This window comes from Anser brachyrhynchus, assembly GCF_964034855.1.
Source record: "Anser brachyrhynchus genome assembly, chromosome: 11".
Classification (NCBI taxonomy): domain Eukaryota; kingdom Metazoa; phylum Chordata; class Aves; order Anseriformes; family Anatidae; genus Anser; species Anser brachyrhynchus.
Window position 1 is genome coordinate 21,897,914 of NC_137706.1, and position 14,691 is coordinate 21,912,604.

A 14,691-nucleotide genomic window follows, 5' to 3' on the forward strand; every position below is an offset into this window, starting at 1 on the left:
GCTCGCTGATCCTTTCTTCTTTGTTCCTCCTAATAAAGGCCAAAAAAGAGCTGCAGCCTTTGGGGTGTACTTCAGGTGTCCCCATGCTGCTACTGTTGTTCCCTGAGCTGCCGGCCCGTGGTGCAAGGCGAAGGCTGGAGCCAGGATGTGGCCCCCGCTGGCTGGGCTGGGGCAGGGCAGCGAGGGGGCAGATGATGGGGAGAGCAGAGCGTGGTGTGTGATGGGGAGAGCTGAGCGTGGTGTGTCGAAGGGGAGAGCAGAGCGTGGTGTATTGTAAAGCTGGAAGAGACAGGAGAGGCTTGGGGGGGGGCAGGTGCAACATCAGCAGTGAAGGGGCTCGAGGTGTATAGGAAATTAAAGGAGGGATGTGCTCATCTGGATGAGCACAGCCACGGTCCCTCGAAGCCGGTGTCCCTGCAGCCTGCAGGAGCAGCCAGGCTGGGGCCATGCTCCAGCTGCCCCCAGCTTGCGGAGCCATGAGCGTTAAATGGTTTGGAAACTGGTTAATATAGATGCCAAATGCTTTCCTAAATATTCTTCCACTTGGGTATTTTTTCTTACGGGAATGACTTATTTTTCCTATGCACAATACCTACTCTTTAATTTCTTTTCTGCGGCTAAGCACAATCTCTGAATCCCAGACAGCAGTCAGAAATCTGGAGGGACAAGGGGATTTCATATTGACTCTAAATAAAAGGATAACTTTACACAAAGAAAAAAAAAATAATCCACAAAAGCAGAAGCAAAACCCCAAGGGTTTCCTAAAGTGGAAGGGAAAGTTTATTTTGCTACCCAGCACCACCACTGCAGCACCAGAGAATGGTCCTGCTGTGGCTCGGAGAGCTGCGCAGCTCTCACCCTCCCCCAGCCCCTCCGGTGGCTAAAATCCCCTGAAATGCATCTTTTTCCTTGCAATTCATTAACCTCTAAAAAGGGTCTGTTTTCTGGAGAAAAGGCTATTTACCGAATAACAAGTGTGCATCATCACTGCATTGATTTTCCAGAGCCTTATCAATAGAAACAGCATTAAGCGGCTCTGGCAGACTCAAGGTTGGGGAATAACACACTGGATTCACCTTGTTAGGCTCGAACAGCGCCAGCTCTGTGGATGGTGCATTTGCAAGAGGAGAAAACAAAGAAAACCAAAATAGAGGAAGAGCTGGCCGGTGGTGCCACCCCTGGCCTCAGCTTCAGCAGCTGCCTTGCCCAGCCCGACTTTATTCTCTCTGCTCGCTGTGCAGCCTGAGGTGGTCAAATGTGGTCGTGCCACCAAAATGCCGGAATGTTTGAAGATAATTCCTAGGGGCAGCAGTGCCTGAAATAGTGTATTTGCTGCCTCTCAAGGTGGGCCCCTAAATAGCCTTCACAACCCTCCTTATCTGTTTCCACCCGAAATATGCAGTAAATGCACGGGCTTCGGAAATGCGAGGGATTATCCACTCCCTATTGACAGCCTAATGACATGGTTGTAAACACACAAATTATCTTTGCAGTACTCTTGCAGCTGAAATGGACAAAAAATCTGTATATTAAATGATGATGATGAGCAGTAAATATTCAACCCAGGCTGTTGAATTTTTAGATGCAGAAGCACCCCAGGAATCCATTTACTTCAAACAAAAGGGTTCTACTAGAAGTGCTTTGAAGGAAATAATTTTAAACATATTTAAGCGAAAAATAAAAGCAAGCTAAAAAAAAAAAAAAAGCGATGCCCATTGCCTGAAACACTCTCATCATACAAATGCGTCTTCCTTACACCATGCCCTAGCGCTGGTCATTTTAGCAAGGCCTCTGACTCGCTTCCTTCATGCTCCTTACACAGTAAATGTTGGGTTGAAGTGCGTTGGACCTGTGCAGCGTGCCTGCCGACACGTGGGGGGTGCAGGATGCAGGGTGCGGAATGTGGGGTGCAGGATGTGGGATGCGGGATGCGGGATGTGGGATGCGGGATGCGGGATGCGGGAGCTGCCGCAGCACCCCCAGCCCCACCGCTGCAGGAACCAGGCAGAGCCCAGTGCAGCCATGCCTCGAGTCGTTGAGATTGAATCTAAATTAAATCCAGCGCTTGTCAAACCCCATGAAGTTACCGCGAGTGGATGGAGCAGCATTTGGCTAGTTGCTGTTAATAGGGTCAGGCTGCAGCTGAACAGACTTGCTCTGCCTTTGGGCAGCTTTTCCTCCCTGCTGACCTCAAGAGAGATTTTGGGAGGGCTCCCGCAGGCTCGTACCCTACCGTCCGCTCATGGGGCTGAGGAGCAACCTTGAATTAATGCTGCGGGATGTGTCATGTTTTTTCCTGTAGAAAAGCACGGGCTTGACCGCACTGTGCAGCAGCTCTCTGAGCCTGCTAAAACCTGGTGGAGCGTGGTCCTGGGAGGACAGGAGCCTCGCACAGAGCAGGATCCCCGCGGGCACCCAAAGGATGGGGCTTTGGCAGAGCTTAATAGAGTTGTGGTGCCCAGATCCTGCTGGATTCTGTCTCTGGGTCCCTTGAGCTTCCCTGAAAATCCCTTCCTGATGTATTTACTTGTGCTTAAATTCTTAAATGTTGGTGGTAGCATTAGCAAATCCAAGACCTCATGCCTGAAAATCAGGACCCAGGGGTGTGAATCATGGGACGGAGAGCAAAAATCCCCAGGGCTGCATTTCCCTGCTGTCTTATTTCTGACCCCCTGCTGAGCGCACTCTGCTGTGTATGCCTCACATTTTCAAGCATTCTTTCTCAATCAAGAGAGAGAAATACATATATATATATATATATGTTGACAGAGCCTGTGATTACTTCTTAGTCATGGAGAGCAAGAAGCAGGACTTTCAGAAAAAATACCACTAAATATGAGAATCATAAGAGCAATCACAAGCACTGGCCAGGGTGCATGGCATGGTGGTGGGGCACAGGAAACTTTCACTGGGCATGTTGGTGGGGATGCAGCTTCTCACCATGCCCAGTGCCAGCACCCACGGACACGCACACCTTTAGTGCATTTCTGAGACCCCCATTTCACAACCCCGCTTCTGCACAGCTGTGCACGGCTCTTCTGCAGAGCTCTGGTCTTAGAGCCGCTACTCTGCAAGGAGAACGATGCAAGAGAAAGTTGAACGTGTGCTGCGTGCTTCCAAGGGAGGGCCTGGGCTTCATCATCCCCTGCCCTTCAGCTCGATCTCCCTCCCCTCTGCAGCGTGCCCAGCGCCGAGCTGAGTCCTGCCTGCACGTGCCGTGCTCCCAGGGAGAGAGAGGCCTCCTACCTGCTGGCAACAACGCTGACAGAAGCAGCCAGTAAACAGAATTATAGGAATGTTTTAAATGGATTGCTGGGCTGGATTCGGAACTATTCCCCAGTTGTATTCTCTAGATATAAAACAGAGTGTACCTTGCTAGACAAAAAACCAACAAGAGCATTTTTTGGTGTTACCTCCATAAGTACCCAAGGAGACCGAGAGTTGTATTTGCACTTTTAAGGACTGGTGATGTAAATGTCTGCCAAAGCAGTGACTCAGAAAGAGGATAAAATCCTGCATGCCCCATCCAGCCAGTCACAAGAACAGTGCCTCCAATCTGGAGTCTGCTGCGAGCACATGGAGCAAAGCTTTTTGTGACAGACTTATCATTAGCTCTGCAAGCAGAAAAAAAAAGTCAAAGCAATTGTTTGCTGTGAATTGCTGGCTTAAGCAGTCACATTTCTGTGCTGTCTCTCTCCTTCGCAAGTGAAGTGAAGAAATCCATGCACAGAGAGCCTGATGATGATCCCTAGGACCAAAAAAAGGCTGGTGGCTTGGAGCCCACAGGGAACCTTGCAGGCTCTGCCTTAAGAAAGGAGGGAACTGTTTTTCAAGAAGCCCCGAGCCCTGCTGGATGCGATCAGGAGTGAAGGTGGGGAGATGTCTGGCAGCCCACACACTGCCCGAGGATGGCGGGGCCCCCAGGACGGGCAGGAGAGCTCGGTGACGCCGCACCGCGAGGCACTGGCCTGCAGACACGGTGGGAGGCAGACGGAGCAAGGTGCTGCAGTGACCAGTGGCACAAACCGCATCTCCTGCAAGAGCCCAGCATCCCGGGCAGGCATCCCCCCGGGATGAAATGCTGCCTGCTTCTGCTGATCGCTGGGCAGTGCGGTACCTAACGCCCTCCGGAGAGATGCTCCTGCTCCGGGTGACAGATCGTGCCCAAGAAGCAGGGTGTTATACGGGGTGGCACCAGGCTGAGCCTTGTAAACGCTGCTAGCACGGAAATTGCACTGCTGTAACCCAGGGTGTTTATGGAGGCTCGTTGCTGGTTCCTGCTGAGCAGAGGCTGTTTGGTACCAAATCACACCGCTCACAACCGAGGCTGGATCACGCCGTTCCCTGCACTGCACCCGTGATGGGGTCCCTGAGCACAGGACCCCCCATCCCCTCTTTCTTCACCGTCATTGCAATGGGTGACCACGGGGAGGACCTGCCCTGTGCCCGCCCTGCCCTTCCCCACGCCGCGAGCTGCTCCAGCATCCCTGCAGCACCAGGAGGCATGGAGGGGTCTCTGGGGCTGACTGCTGTGACCTGCCTGACAGCACAGCTCCGTAATTACTCCTTGAAATACCCGCCTCAAGCCAAAAACTTTGTGCTAGGACTGAAGGAGACCTCAGCCTAATGAGCCTGTCCCCATATGTCAGCAGTAATTAATCTGCATCGCCCTGCAGGTTCCCACCTCCTCCTAACAGGCTGAAATGCTATCCTCTGGTTATAATTACAAATTATGGCTAAAATTTTACATGCCTGCAATTTGGGAAGCTCGATGCTACAGCCCATTCCCCCCTGGGTACTTGCGGGGCGGTTGCTGGGACGGTTCCGGCCCCGTTTTCACTTCTGGCCCTCTTGCAGCTGACATCTGTCCTCACTGCCCTGCTCTCCTCCCTCATCCCCTGTTCTTCCCTTTCTCCCACTTTTAGCCTGCTCTTCTCCTCACCTTCCCTTGCCCTCAGTCTTTTCTCGCTGGCTCAGCAGGAAACTCACCCTGCAGGAGCGTGGTGGGAGATGCAGGTCCCTCGTGGCACACGGAGCCCCGCCGAGCACAGCAGCCCTTCCCCATCAGATGCTGCTGCTAGAAATGGTCTCAGGACATACAGACCTAACAAAGGGACCCCACGTCTGCTAGCGGGGTCACGCCAGCACACGACAGGCAGCGATTCAGTGCAATCGGTCACCTACCTGGGGACGATGTATTCCCCGGCCAGCACTTGGGAGAAGGACCAGACTGCCAATGCTGCCCCGTGTATCAAATATAATTCATTCCAAGCTTAATTCACCTTGCCTGTAAGTCGCTGTTAGAGCATTTTCCCAGTTGCAGCTCAGGCAGACGCTGTATCTTTGCACAAAGACGCATTTTGAGGAGGTTGGGAACAGAGAGCACCCTTTGCCAGCCGCCGTCCCCCAGCCCCGGTGCAGGGCTGAGCCCATCCTCAGGGGCTGCGTGCGGTCTGGGGGACATCAGATGTGCCTGAATGAGTACAGCTTGCTGGCCCAAACCTGCTGGAGGAGGCAGGGTGGTTGCCGGCCCCAATGTTTCCTATGGCTGTTGGTGTTCAGCTGAGGATGGAGACGTGCAGACTCGTGCTGAGGGGCTCCCGTGCTCTGCCAAGACCAACCGGCGGCACAACGCTCCCCGGCTGCACCCCTGGCAAAGTGTCCCGGCTGTAGGCACTGTGCAGTCCTAAGGTACTGGCCTGGAGCCAGTGATGGGCCCCTTGCTGGTTACTGCAGTGTTTGTGACTGCTCGTTATTCTAGAAAAATACTGTAAAATAGTACAAGGAATATTCCAGTATTTATTCCAGATTCGGACCAGGTCAATGTAAGGGGACTCAGACGTGAGAGTGGGCTGGTTGCAACAGATGCAGGGGAGGGAGCCTCTTTCTGGAAGAGGTTAAGTCTTACCTTCCAAAACTGTTCATCAACAAGAAGTAATTAAGGGATAGCAGAGATTTTGGTCTTTGGTTTCTATCCCTTCTCAGTGTACAGACACTGAGAGCAAGTGTGAGCCGATGCCTGCTTCACGCTGCAGATAGCCTGGGAGAACAGGCCAGGGACTGTGAATTCAGCTGATTTGGAAGTATAATGACAGTGATGACGGTACTGCTGGCTATTTAAATGATGAGCAAACCCTGTGAGCTGGGCCACATTTTGACATCTCATCTGGATGGCACTGGGTTCATGTTGGAGCTAAGATAATAAGGACCATTGCTTTTCTGTAGTTTCAGGTGGGGGTGCCTGCTGAAAAGCAAAGCAAAGCTGACAGCCTCATTTCTCAGCTCCGGATGAAGAAAATGCAGGAAGTATCTAAACAGAACAGGTTGCAGTTAAACAAGAAATGCCAGCGAAAGCAGAGGTCTGTATTTCGGTCATCCAAAGCCCAAGCAGCAGCTCTTACTGCCAAACCCTGGCGTACCTTAAGACGAGCAGTTGTCGGTGGAGGCTGTGCCAGGCTGGTTGTTTATTACGGGTGATAAATACGATGTGTGACATTTTCTACTGAAATACCTGAGATAGGCAAAGAGTAAGGCATGGCTTTGAATTTAAGGCAGTTTTGGGGTCTTTGGCCTCGGTAACATTCAATAGTCAGACAGCTGAGCACTTCTGCCCCTGTGGGGAGTTCTGCTCCTGCCCTGCGAGCAGCGAAGGCAGCCACGCTGCCTCCTCCCCTGGGTTTTAAGGCTGAGCTCTCAGTGAAATCTGACTGACCAGAAAACAAACGCATCTCAGATTTTGCTTTAAATGTCCATTTGGAAGTCTGCCTTTTGGATTTTTGAGCTCAAAAGTGCAAGTCACGGGGAATCCAAGTATGGAGAACTGGTAGGATTTACTGTGTTAATTATTAAAAAGGGGAAAAAATGACATTACTCATCCGAACTGCATTCTTGTCGATCAAAGCTGGGGAACAGAGAACACTGTTATAAAGGCATCTCCCAGTCTCTGATATGCTCTGCGGAAACCTTTTAGGTAGGTTGAGAGAGAAGAGCAAGGCTCCCCTCCCTGCTGTCTGTCGCCAGCGCTGCTCCCTGTTCAGAGACGAGTCCGAGGCAGCAGAGGGGGACGAACGCGGCCAACAGGCTCCTGCTCGCCTCAGCGACGAGCTCTAAAAAAATACAGTTTCTCTGTCGAAAACTGGAATCTCAGCAAAACTGTTCATTTGGTTGAGGAACAAAGTTAATAGCCGAGCTGTGGCATGGGTGAGAGGCTCCCTGACAAAGCCGTGGCTGCTGTGGCATGAATGCTGCTCTTCATTAAGCCGCTCAGCTGGCTCAGAGGCTTCTGTGCTTTATGAAAGCAGCACCTGCTAATGCTGAGGATCCCATTCTTCATTAACAGTTCAGCTGGTTCAGAGGGGGAGCTCTAAGGCAGATGAACAATTTATGCAGAGTGGGATACATGACAAAGTAGCAGCTACTTCAGTGAATACAAGCATCTTTGTAAAAGTGCCCAGATGGTTCAGGAGCAAGTCCCATTCTCTCTGAAAAGCGCCGTTGTTGTTCTGGGCTCTGCATCACACCTCCCAACAACGCGCCGGGCACAGCTCACCTTCCCGGGGGGCTGCAAAGCTCGGGGTCCCGACAGGCAGCCCATGGAGGCCAAGCCTCTGGGTTTGCCTTGAGTTCTTCCAGCAGAATAAATTCCTCTCCACGATGCTGCCCAGTCTGTGTCTCACTGCTGCAGTACAACCACCTGCAACGTCTCGTTCCCACTCTGCCATTCACATTAGTTGGACATTTGGAGTAATTGTCTTTAGGATACTAAGGTAACCCAGCCTCGTCCCCTCCGTGGTCCCTCCTAGGGCACGCAGGGCTGTGTCCAGCCTGGCAGGCAGAGCCGGTGCAGTCAGATGGGCTGGGAGCAGCAAGGCTGGCCTGGAAAGACTTTCCCTGCCACCTGAGTGGGGACAGCTCCCAGCCTGCACGGCCCCAGAGCGCAGGACCCTGCCCTATGCGCCGCAGCGGTGCTGGGTCAGTGGCACCGCTCCTGCAGGGAGGCCAGCAACGTGGCTTTGTGAGCCATCGCTCTGGCTGGGAAGGCAGGGAATGAGCAAAGTGGAGCGGAATTATTGTGGGACAAGGTAGGACAGCTGCATGGTTGGAGCTTAAGGCTGGGGCGCATGAAGAAGGGACAGGAGCTGCACTGCAGCCTGGGAACGCAGCTGGAGGGGAAGAAGCTCTGGGCACAGCTGAGCTGAGTCAGGAAGGCGCAGCTGGATGGGATCTGTGCTGCCGTGGGCCGGACCAGCAGCTTAGCGCAGCCCCATGTCGTGGCCTGTTCGAGGTGGGCATTTGTCAGCTCATGCAGAGCCGGGTGGTGGTGGGAGCGCTGCTGAACCCTCTGGTGGGAGCCATGCTCCGTGCAGGGGTGGCCGTGGTGTGAGCGTGATGCCCAGCCGGGGCCAGCGAGGGCCGGACGGGGGGAGATCTGCGGTGCTGCTGGGGGGCTCCATCCCCACTTGCTGCCACCACGAATTTCACTTCTCCAGAGCAGCACCAACTGCACCTGAGTGAGCACCGATCACTTTTAGAGTCCATTTTGCCCAACAGCCACAAATACAAAAGTTTCCTTCCAGAGGGAATGAACACCGGGAGAGGACCGTGCGCCCCGGGGACTGTCTCAGGTGGGTCTGCAAAGCGCTGTGCTCAGAGGGCCGGCAGCTGCCCCCCCGTGCAATGCCCCCTCCTCGCCCAAACCTCCCCCCGGCAGCAGAGCAGAGCGCAGGCGGCCCGGCAGTGCCCGGCAGGCCTGCAGCACCGTGCTTGTTCACCCCCCGTCCCCAGGGACGCAGCCTCCTCTCCCCCCCAGGACGGGGGAGGCCGCCCCCCACCTCGCTCCCCCCCCCCCGGCCGGCCCAGGGCGAGGTGCCCCGGGCTGCGGGGAGCGGGACGGGGGCCGCTCTGCACAAGCGGCGGGGCCGGTGGGAGTGGGGGGCTTTTTTTGGGTGGGGGGGAGGCGGGCGGTGAGCGGGGGCTGCCCACCCCCGCCGGGCGCCCCGCTGCCCCCGCTACGGGGCCAGGCGCTGCCTCCGTCCCGGTGCCCCCGGGGCGCCCCCCCCAGCCCGTGCCGTTGCGCCCCCGCGGAGCCCCCACCCGCGCGGGGCTGCCCGGGGGAGGCGGCGGATCCGCGCCGCCCCTGCCGCATTGGTTTGCGGCGGAGCCCGTCACAGCCGCGGCGCCGAGATTGGCCCCCGCAGCCGGCGCCCCCCCGGGCCGGCCTCCACCCCGCCCGCCGTGTGCCGAGCGCCGCGGCCCGGGCACGGGCACCGCGCTCCGCTCCGCTCCGCACCGCTCCGCCCGCAGCGGAGGCAGGGCCGGCCGGGCCGAGCCGAGCCGAACCGAACCGGGCGGGGGGGACGCGCCCGCAGCACCGCGCAGCACCGCGCAGCACCGCACAGCACCGCGCAGCACCGAGCAGCACCGCGCAGCTCCGCGCCGGCTGCGGGGATGTGAGCGGAGGCTCCGCCGGCAGCGCCGCCGCTCCGCGCCCGCTGCGCGCCCGGGAAGATGCTGAGCAGGTGGATGAGTGGCAGCAGCAGGAACCTGGACCGCGAGTACAACTGCACCGTGCGGCTGCTGGACGACAGCGAGTACACCTGCACCATCCAGGTCAGCGCAGCCCCGCGCGGCGCGTCCCGGCCGGGCGCGGGGGGCAGCGGGGGCGCGGGGCCGGGGCAGCCCCGAGCCGGGCGGGCCGGGGGCGCGGTGCCCCCGCCGCCGCACGGAGCCGGCAGACAAAAGGCGCCCGGTCCTGCCCCGCCGCCGCGAACAAAGGCGGAGCGGCGGCGGCCCCGGAGCCGCGCGGACCCCCCCAGCCTCTCCCCCCATCCCCAGCTCCCGTGGCTCCCGGAGCGGCCGGAGCATCCCCATCCCCATCCCATCCCCATCCCATCTCATCTCATCCCACCCCACCCCTTCCCCTCGGGGTAGAGCCCGGTGCCTCGGGACAGGGGGAGCCGAGCCCGAGCCCCGCCGAGCCGGGGCAGCCCCGCGCGGCCACTCCGGGACCGGGGAAGGCTCGGGGGGGGCTCGGCCGTGCCCCGCGGAGCGAGGCGCTGCTCGCCCCCCGCCGCCGGCCGCGTGTCGCGGGGAGCACTCGGGTACGAAGGGAAGCCCGGGGGCGGCTGCCGAGCCGAGCCGTGCCGAGCCGTGCCGAGCCTGCCCGCCCCCCCGTGCCCCGTTCCGCCCCCCGAGCGGAGCCCCGGGCCGGGCCGGGCTGCGGCAGGGGGCGGCCGGCGGGCGGGGACCTGGAGCGGGGCAGCCCCGGCTGCGGCGCCCTCGCTTTGCGCTCCGGCCGTGGCGGCGGGGGCGGCGAGGAGCCCGCCGGGGGCGGCTGGCACGGCGGAGCCCCCGTGCGCCGGAGCACCCGCGGCTGTTCCCTGCTGGCATCGGCTGGCTCCGCTCCAGTCCGTGGGCAATGGAAAATTCGGGGCAGAGTTTTCTGAGTAAAGGCGACTCAACGTGGAAACAGCGGCAGCTCCCACCTGCCGGTTCGGGCTGTGGATCTCCCGAGTTCCCCGCTGTCCTGCAACTCCGAGCAGGAGGGAGCACCTTTTAGTTTGCGGGCAGAAGCGTGCTTTAAAATGGCAAAGGATGGTGAGGGAGGAATGCTGCGGGCTATGGGAGGCACGGTCGGCTTTGCTTTCATAGTCTGAAATGGGTAAATCTGGTGGTTTGTGCAAAGAGCAGCCGAAGAACGCTGAAGCCGCTCGTTCCTCACTCACCTCCCCCACCTAGGTTGTAAAGTGTGACCCCGTAAACAGCTGGGGTGGCAGCCCGCTCGTTTTGCACAAGCAAACTCATTTGTCTCTCGGAGGTTGTTTTTGATACAAATGGGATGGAAAAATGTAGTCTGGAAGAGAAAATGTAGGCAATGCAGTTTAGAAAAATCTGGATTTTCTGTCCTTAATTTCATTTAACAAGGTGTCTTTATTTTGCGTGCCTTTATTTATTTATTTTTAAGAGGAAATAGTACTTGATCACGTATTTCAGTGGGTGATTTCATGTTTAGCATAGTAAATAGCGAGTCCTTGTATTTAGTAGGGATGACCTAAGGTATACAGAATTAGCTGTATTACCCTCACAATCAAGGTTACCATAGTTAAATATTTGTTTTCTATTGCTTTCATGCTGTCTTATAAGCAAAGTATTTATAGTCCATGCAAAATTAAAGCATGCATAGTGGGAATGTCTAATGTGAGAAAAACCGTCAACGGAGAGGCAGGGAACAGTGAATGAGTTTTGAAGGTCATTCCCTCACGAGTGCCGATATTTCATGTCTTGCTGAGATCCGTAGTGTTTCCCCATCCAGGCTGTTTCTACGCCCGTTGTTTCTAATTCATACATTTCTATTTTTACTTAAATATGGAGAAACCGTCCAAAGCAAAAGTCATTGTTTTTGACTGCAGTGCTGTTGATCACGGTGCACATCTGGGGAGAGGAGCTGCTCGGTGGAAGTTTGTATCGTGCGTTTGTGCGGCTGTGCCCGTGTGTGTGTGTCGCTGGTGCCAGCGGCGCGAGGATGTGCGTGCGCGCTCTGCCCTCCCGAGCCGCGGCCAGCCTGACGTGTTGTCTGGCTTCCACATCGCTGTGAAAGAAAAAACACTCAAGAGGCCGATCTGACTGTAAGAGGTCTTATTTATGTTTCAGATAATAGCACTGGTTAAACCTGTCAACAGAATTAACCTCTGGCTGTGCTTGACAAAAGGCGTGTGAATAGGGTTTCTGTGCTGCTGGATCATAACTTGGAATATTCTCTTTCTAAATAAAGCCTTTTTTATTCAATTATCCAAAGTTTACTTTGGTAATATTCCCTTGTTAAACAAGCAGTTCATCATCTGAGCTTGGACGAGTCCTTCATCTCTTTTGTCCTAATTTTCACTCCCAAACACACAACTGAGCAGACAGAGGAGCCTTGAAAGCGCTTCCCGCATCCGTCCCGCTTGGGGTCAGCTCGGTGTCTGTGCTGTTGGTCCACATCTGTTGGAGGCAGAGAGTGTTTGCAGTGAGTCTGGACCTCCATAAATATATGTGTATTTATATATATGTATATTTTCCTATATATTCTAGTAGTTTGCCCCTTAGGGGAGCAGGAGGATGCGGCCCTGGCTGCGCTGTGCTGTGGGGACGGGGCCGTGCCTGCCTGCGAGCAGGGCTGTGCCTCTCAGCCGCTCGCAGGACCTGGGGCTCCCAGCAGCTGTCTGGAAGAAGACGAAGATGTCGTCCTGTCTGGACTCAGAGAATCTTGTATTTTGGTAACATTACGTGCCCCTGAGGTGCTTTAGAAGCAGTGGAGCTGGTGGTCTGTGACATGGGGCTCGCCGGAGTTGGGAATGCCGCGGTGCCCGTCAGCGCTGCCCCTCGGCGTGGAGCTGTTGCAGCTCGTGGTGGGCTCCTGGGGTGTCCCCGCTCCGTGTCCCAGGGCTGCCGGCGGTGGGCAGCCCTTGCTGACGGCTGTTGGCTCAGCTCAGCAGCACGCTCCGGTCCAGCGCCGTAGTTACCGTGTGCTCGCCGCACTGCGTCCCACGGCTCCGGGCGCAAACAACGCGCGGCTTGCCAGAGCGGGCTGACAACAACCGGAATAAAGCGCGCATTGAAGACAGCAAGAAATGCTCTTGTGCTGCGGCTTCTGTGTGACTGAGCTGCTTGTCTGAGGAAATGTTTTAAATTCTTCGCTGTGGTGTCAGTCGTGGTATAAAGGGCTTGAAATAATTAACAATTTGCCGTTGCTTGATGCATCAAGTATTTTCCTGAAAAGACACTGGCATTTTGTTTCAAAACTCACTCGTACTATGAGAACGTGGGGAAGTGAGAAAATAGATAAAAAGCGAGGTTTCCTGGGTTCAAAACGCAACAACTTTCTTATGTAAGACTGGAAATAAAAGAAAAAGAGCACTTGGCCATGTGCTTGGACAAAACCCGCGTTTTCCGCACGAAGCACAAAGTTCATTAGAAGACGTGACAGGGTCGTTAATAACAGGCAGTCAACACGAGAGAAGCCTCAACTTTTTGCAGCGCTAGCTCCTGTGAAGGTTATTTGTTCATTATCTTTTTATCTTCCCATAGTTTCCAATTGCCTTTGCTGGGAAATAGGTTAGCGGAGCGCTGCGTGCGCAGCGGGACCTCTTGTCAGAAGCCCGAAGCAGGTGATGCGTTCGGTGTCTGAGGTTTCCTCCCGCTGCCGAGAGCTGTGGAAGCCACGAGGCTTCGTGGTGAGATGCTTGTGTCAGCTCCCAGTGCCTTTCTTCTCATGTGTGGAGACGTTTGCCCCTCCTCGTCCCGAAGCCTGGCTGCGGTACCAGAGCCGGTGCTGCGCGTGGAGCCAGGGGAGGCAGCGGTGCTCCCTGAGCACTGCACGGTCTCGGGGCTGGGGGAAGGCCTCAGGGCACCATAAGGGCAGTGGTGGTGGGCAAGGAGAAATCCTGGCCCGTGGGAAGTCTCTGGTGAAGTCTCCTGGGCCACAGAGGATGTGGGATTGCACCCCTCCTAGCCCATGGGTGCCGGCGGGGGTGGCAGCCACAGCGCCAGGTTGCTTTTGCCAGTTTGCCGTTGACTCCATCAGAAGTCATGTTTTTATTTATAACGTTGGAAATGTTTTTGTGACAAACCTACCAATCTCGCTCAGCTAAATCTCTGCAGAACGGCGTGCTGTCTGCGCAGCATCCTTCGTTCCCTGCTCAAACATTTAAATACATATGGCTCGTGGGCTCCGAAAAAAGGAGGGCTGCCTGAAATGCACAAGTTTGGAGACAAAGTAACAGTCAAAACTGAGAGTTTCTTGCGTTTCATCTCCTTTTTCCTTTAAAATTCATTTCCAATTTTAAATACAAGGGATACAAAAGGCAACTGATGAAAACATCCACTAAACATCCGCTGGAAAACTAGTGACATATTTGCTCACATTTTAATGGGAGGCAGAAACAGAAGTTGTTATGGAGACCTGTTGAAAATATTTCTAGTGCTGCTATTTCTTCACCAGCCGAAATGTCTGTTTTCTGTTAACTTTTCATACTTGTTCTACAACGTTACCTGCTGTGAAACTGCCAGCTATCCCCCTTGGAGGAGCCAGTTTTCCAAAAAGAATTGCTTTGGTTATCACTTTTCCCATATAAGATCCTGAAGACAAATATATATGTATATGTACACACTAGGTGATACCACTGTAGAAAAATATGTACCTACAGCGTCACGAAAGAAGAAATTTTCTGCTTCTGTCATGTAAAAATTAGGTAATACGCAGTAGGAGGCTGCTTTAGAGTTGTCTGGGGAATACTGAAAGTGCCTCGAACAGCCCACTTATTTTTAATTTTTGAGTCACTCTTCAGGAGCTCAAAGCGATCGCGTGGACAGGGCTGACGGCTGTGGCCGTGCTCAGGCAGAGCCGCCTCCTCCCACGGAGACCCCCCCGTGCCTCGGCCGCCCTGCGCCGGACCAGGGGCACCGAGAGAAGAAGCTCTGAAGCCACCACTTGGTAGTTTTGAAACGGCAGAGGAAGCGTGGCACTGCTGTCACTGCTTACGAATCACAGCTCCTTACGGAGGAAGGCTGGGGAACGAGCAGGGATTTGCCACTTGAGAAGTGCTGTATTTTATTTGCTACCAATTCTGTCAAGAACGGACAGTACCTTGTTAATGCAAAGGTCAAAAGTTGGTGCTGTTATGGAAATAACTGAACTGTGCTGTCATCAGCCAT

General features: G+C 55.2%; 1 protein-coding gene across 1 annotated transcript in view; it reads left to right on the forward strand.

Moving 5' to 3' along the window:
• Positions 1–9,236: 9,236 nt before the first annotated feature.
• Positions 9,237–14,691, forward strand: part of FRMD5 (FERM domain containing 5) — an 83,574-nt gene continuing 78,119 nt past the window's right edge. Inside the window, exon 1 of the mRNA XM_080551578.1 lies at positions 9,237–9,609. Within this exon, the coding sequence (XP_080407704.1) occupies positions 9,508–9,609 (102 nt within the window). The 5' untranslated portion in view covers positions 9,237–9,507. The remainder of the gene's footprint in view (positions 9,610–14,691) is intronic.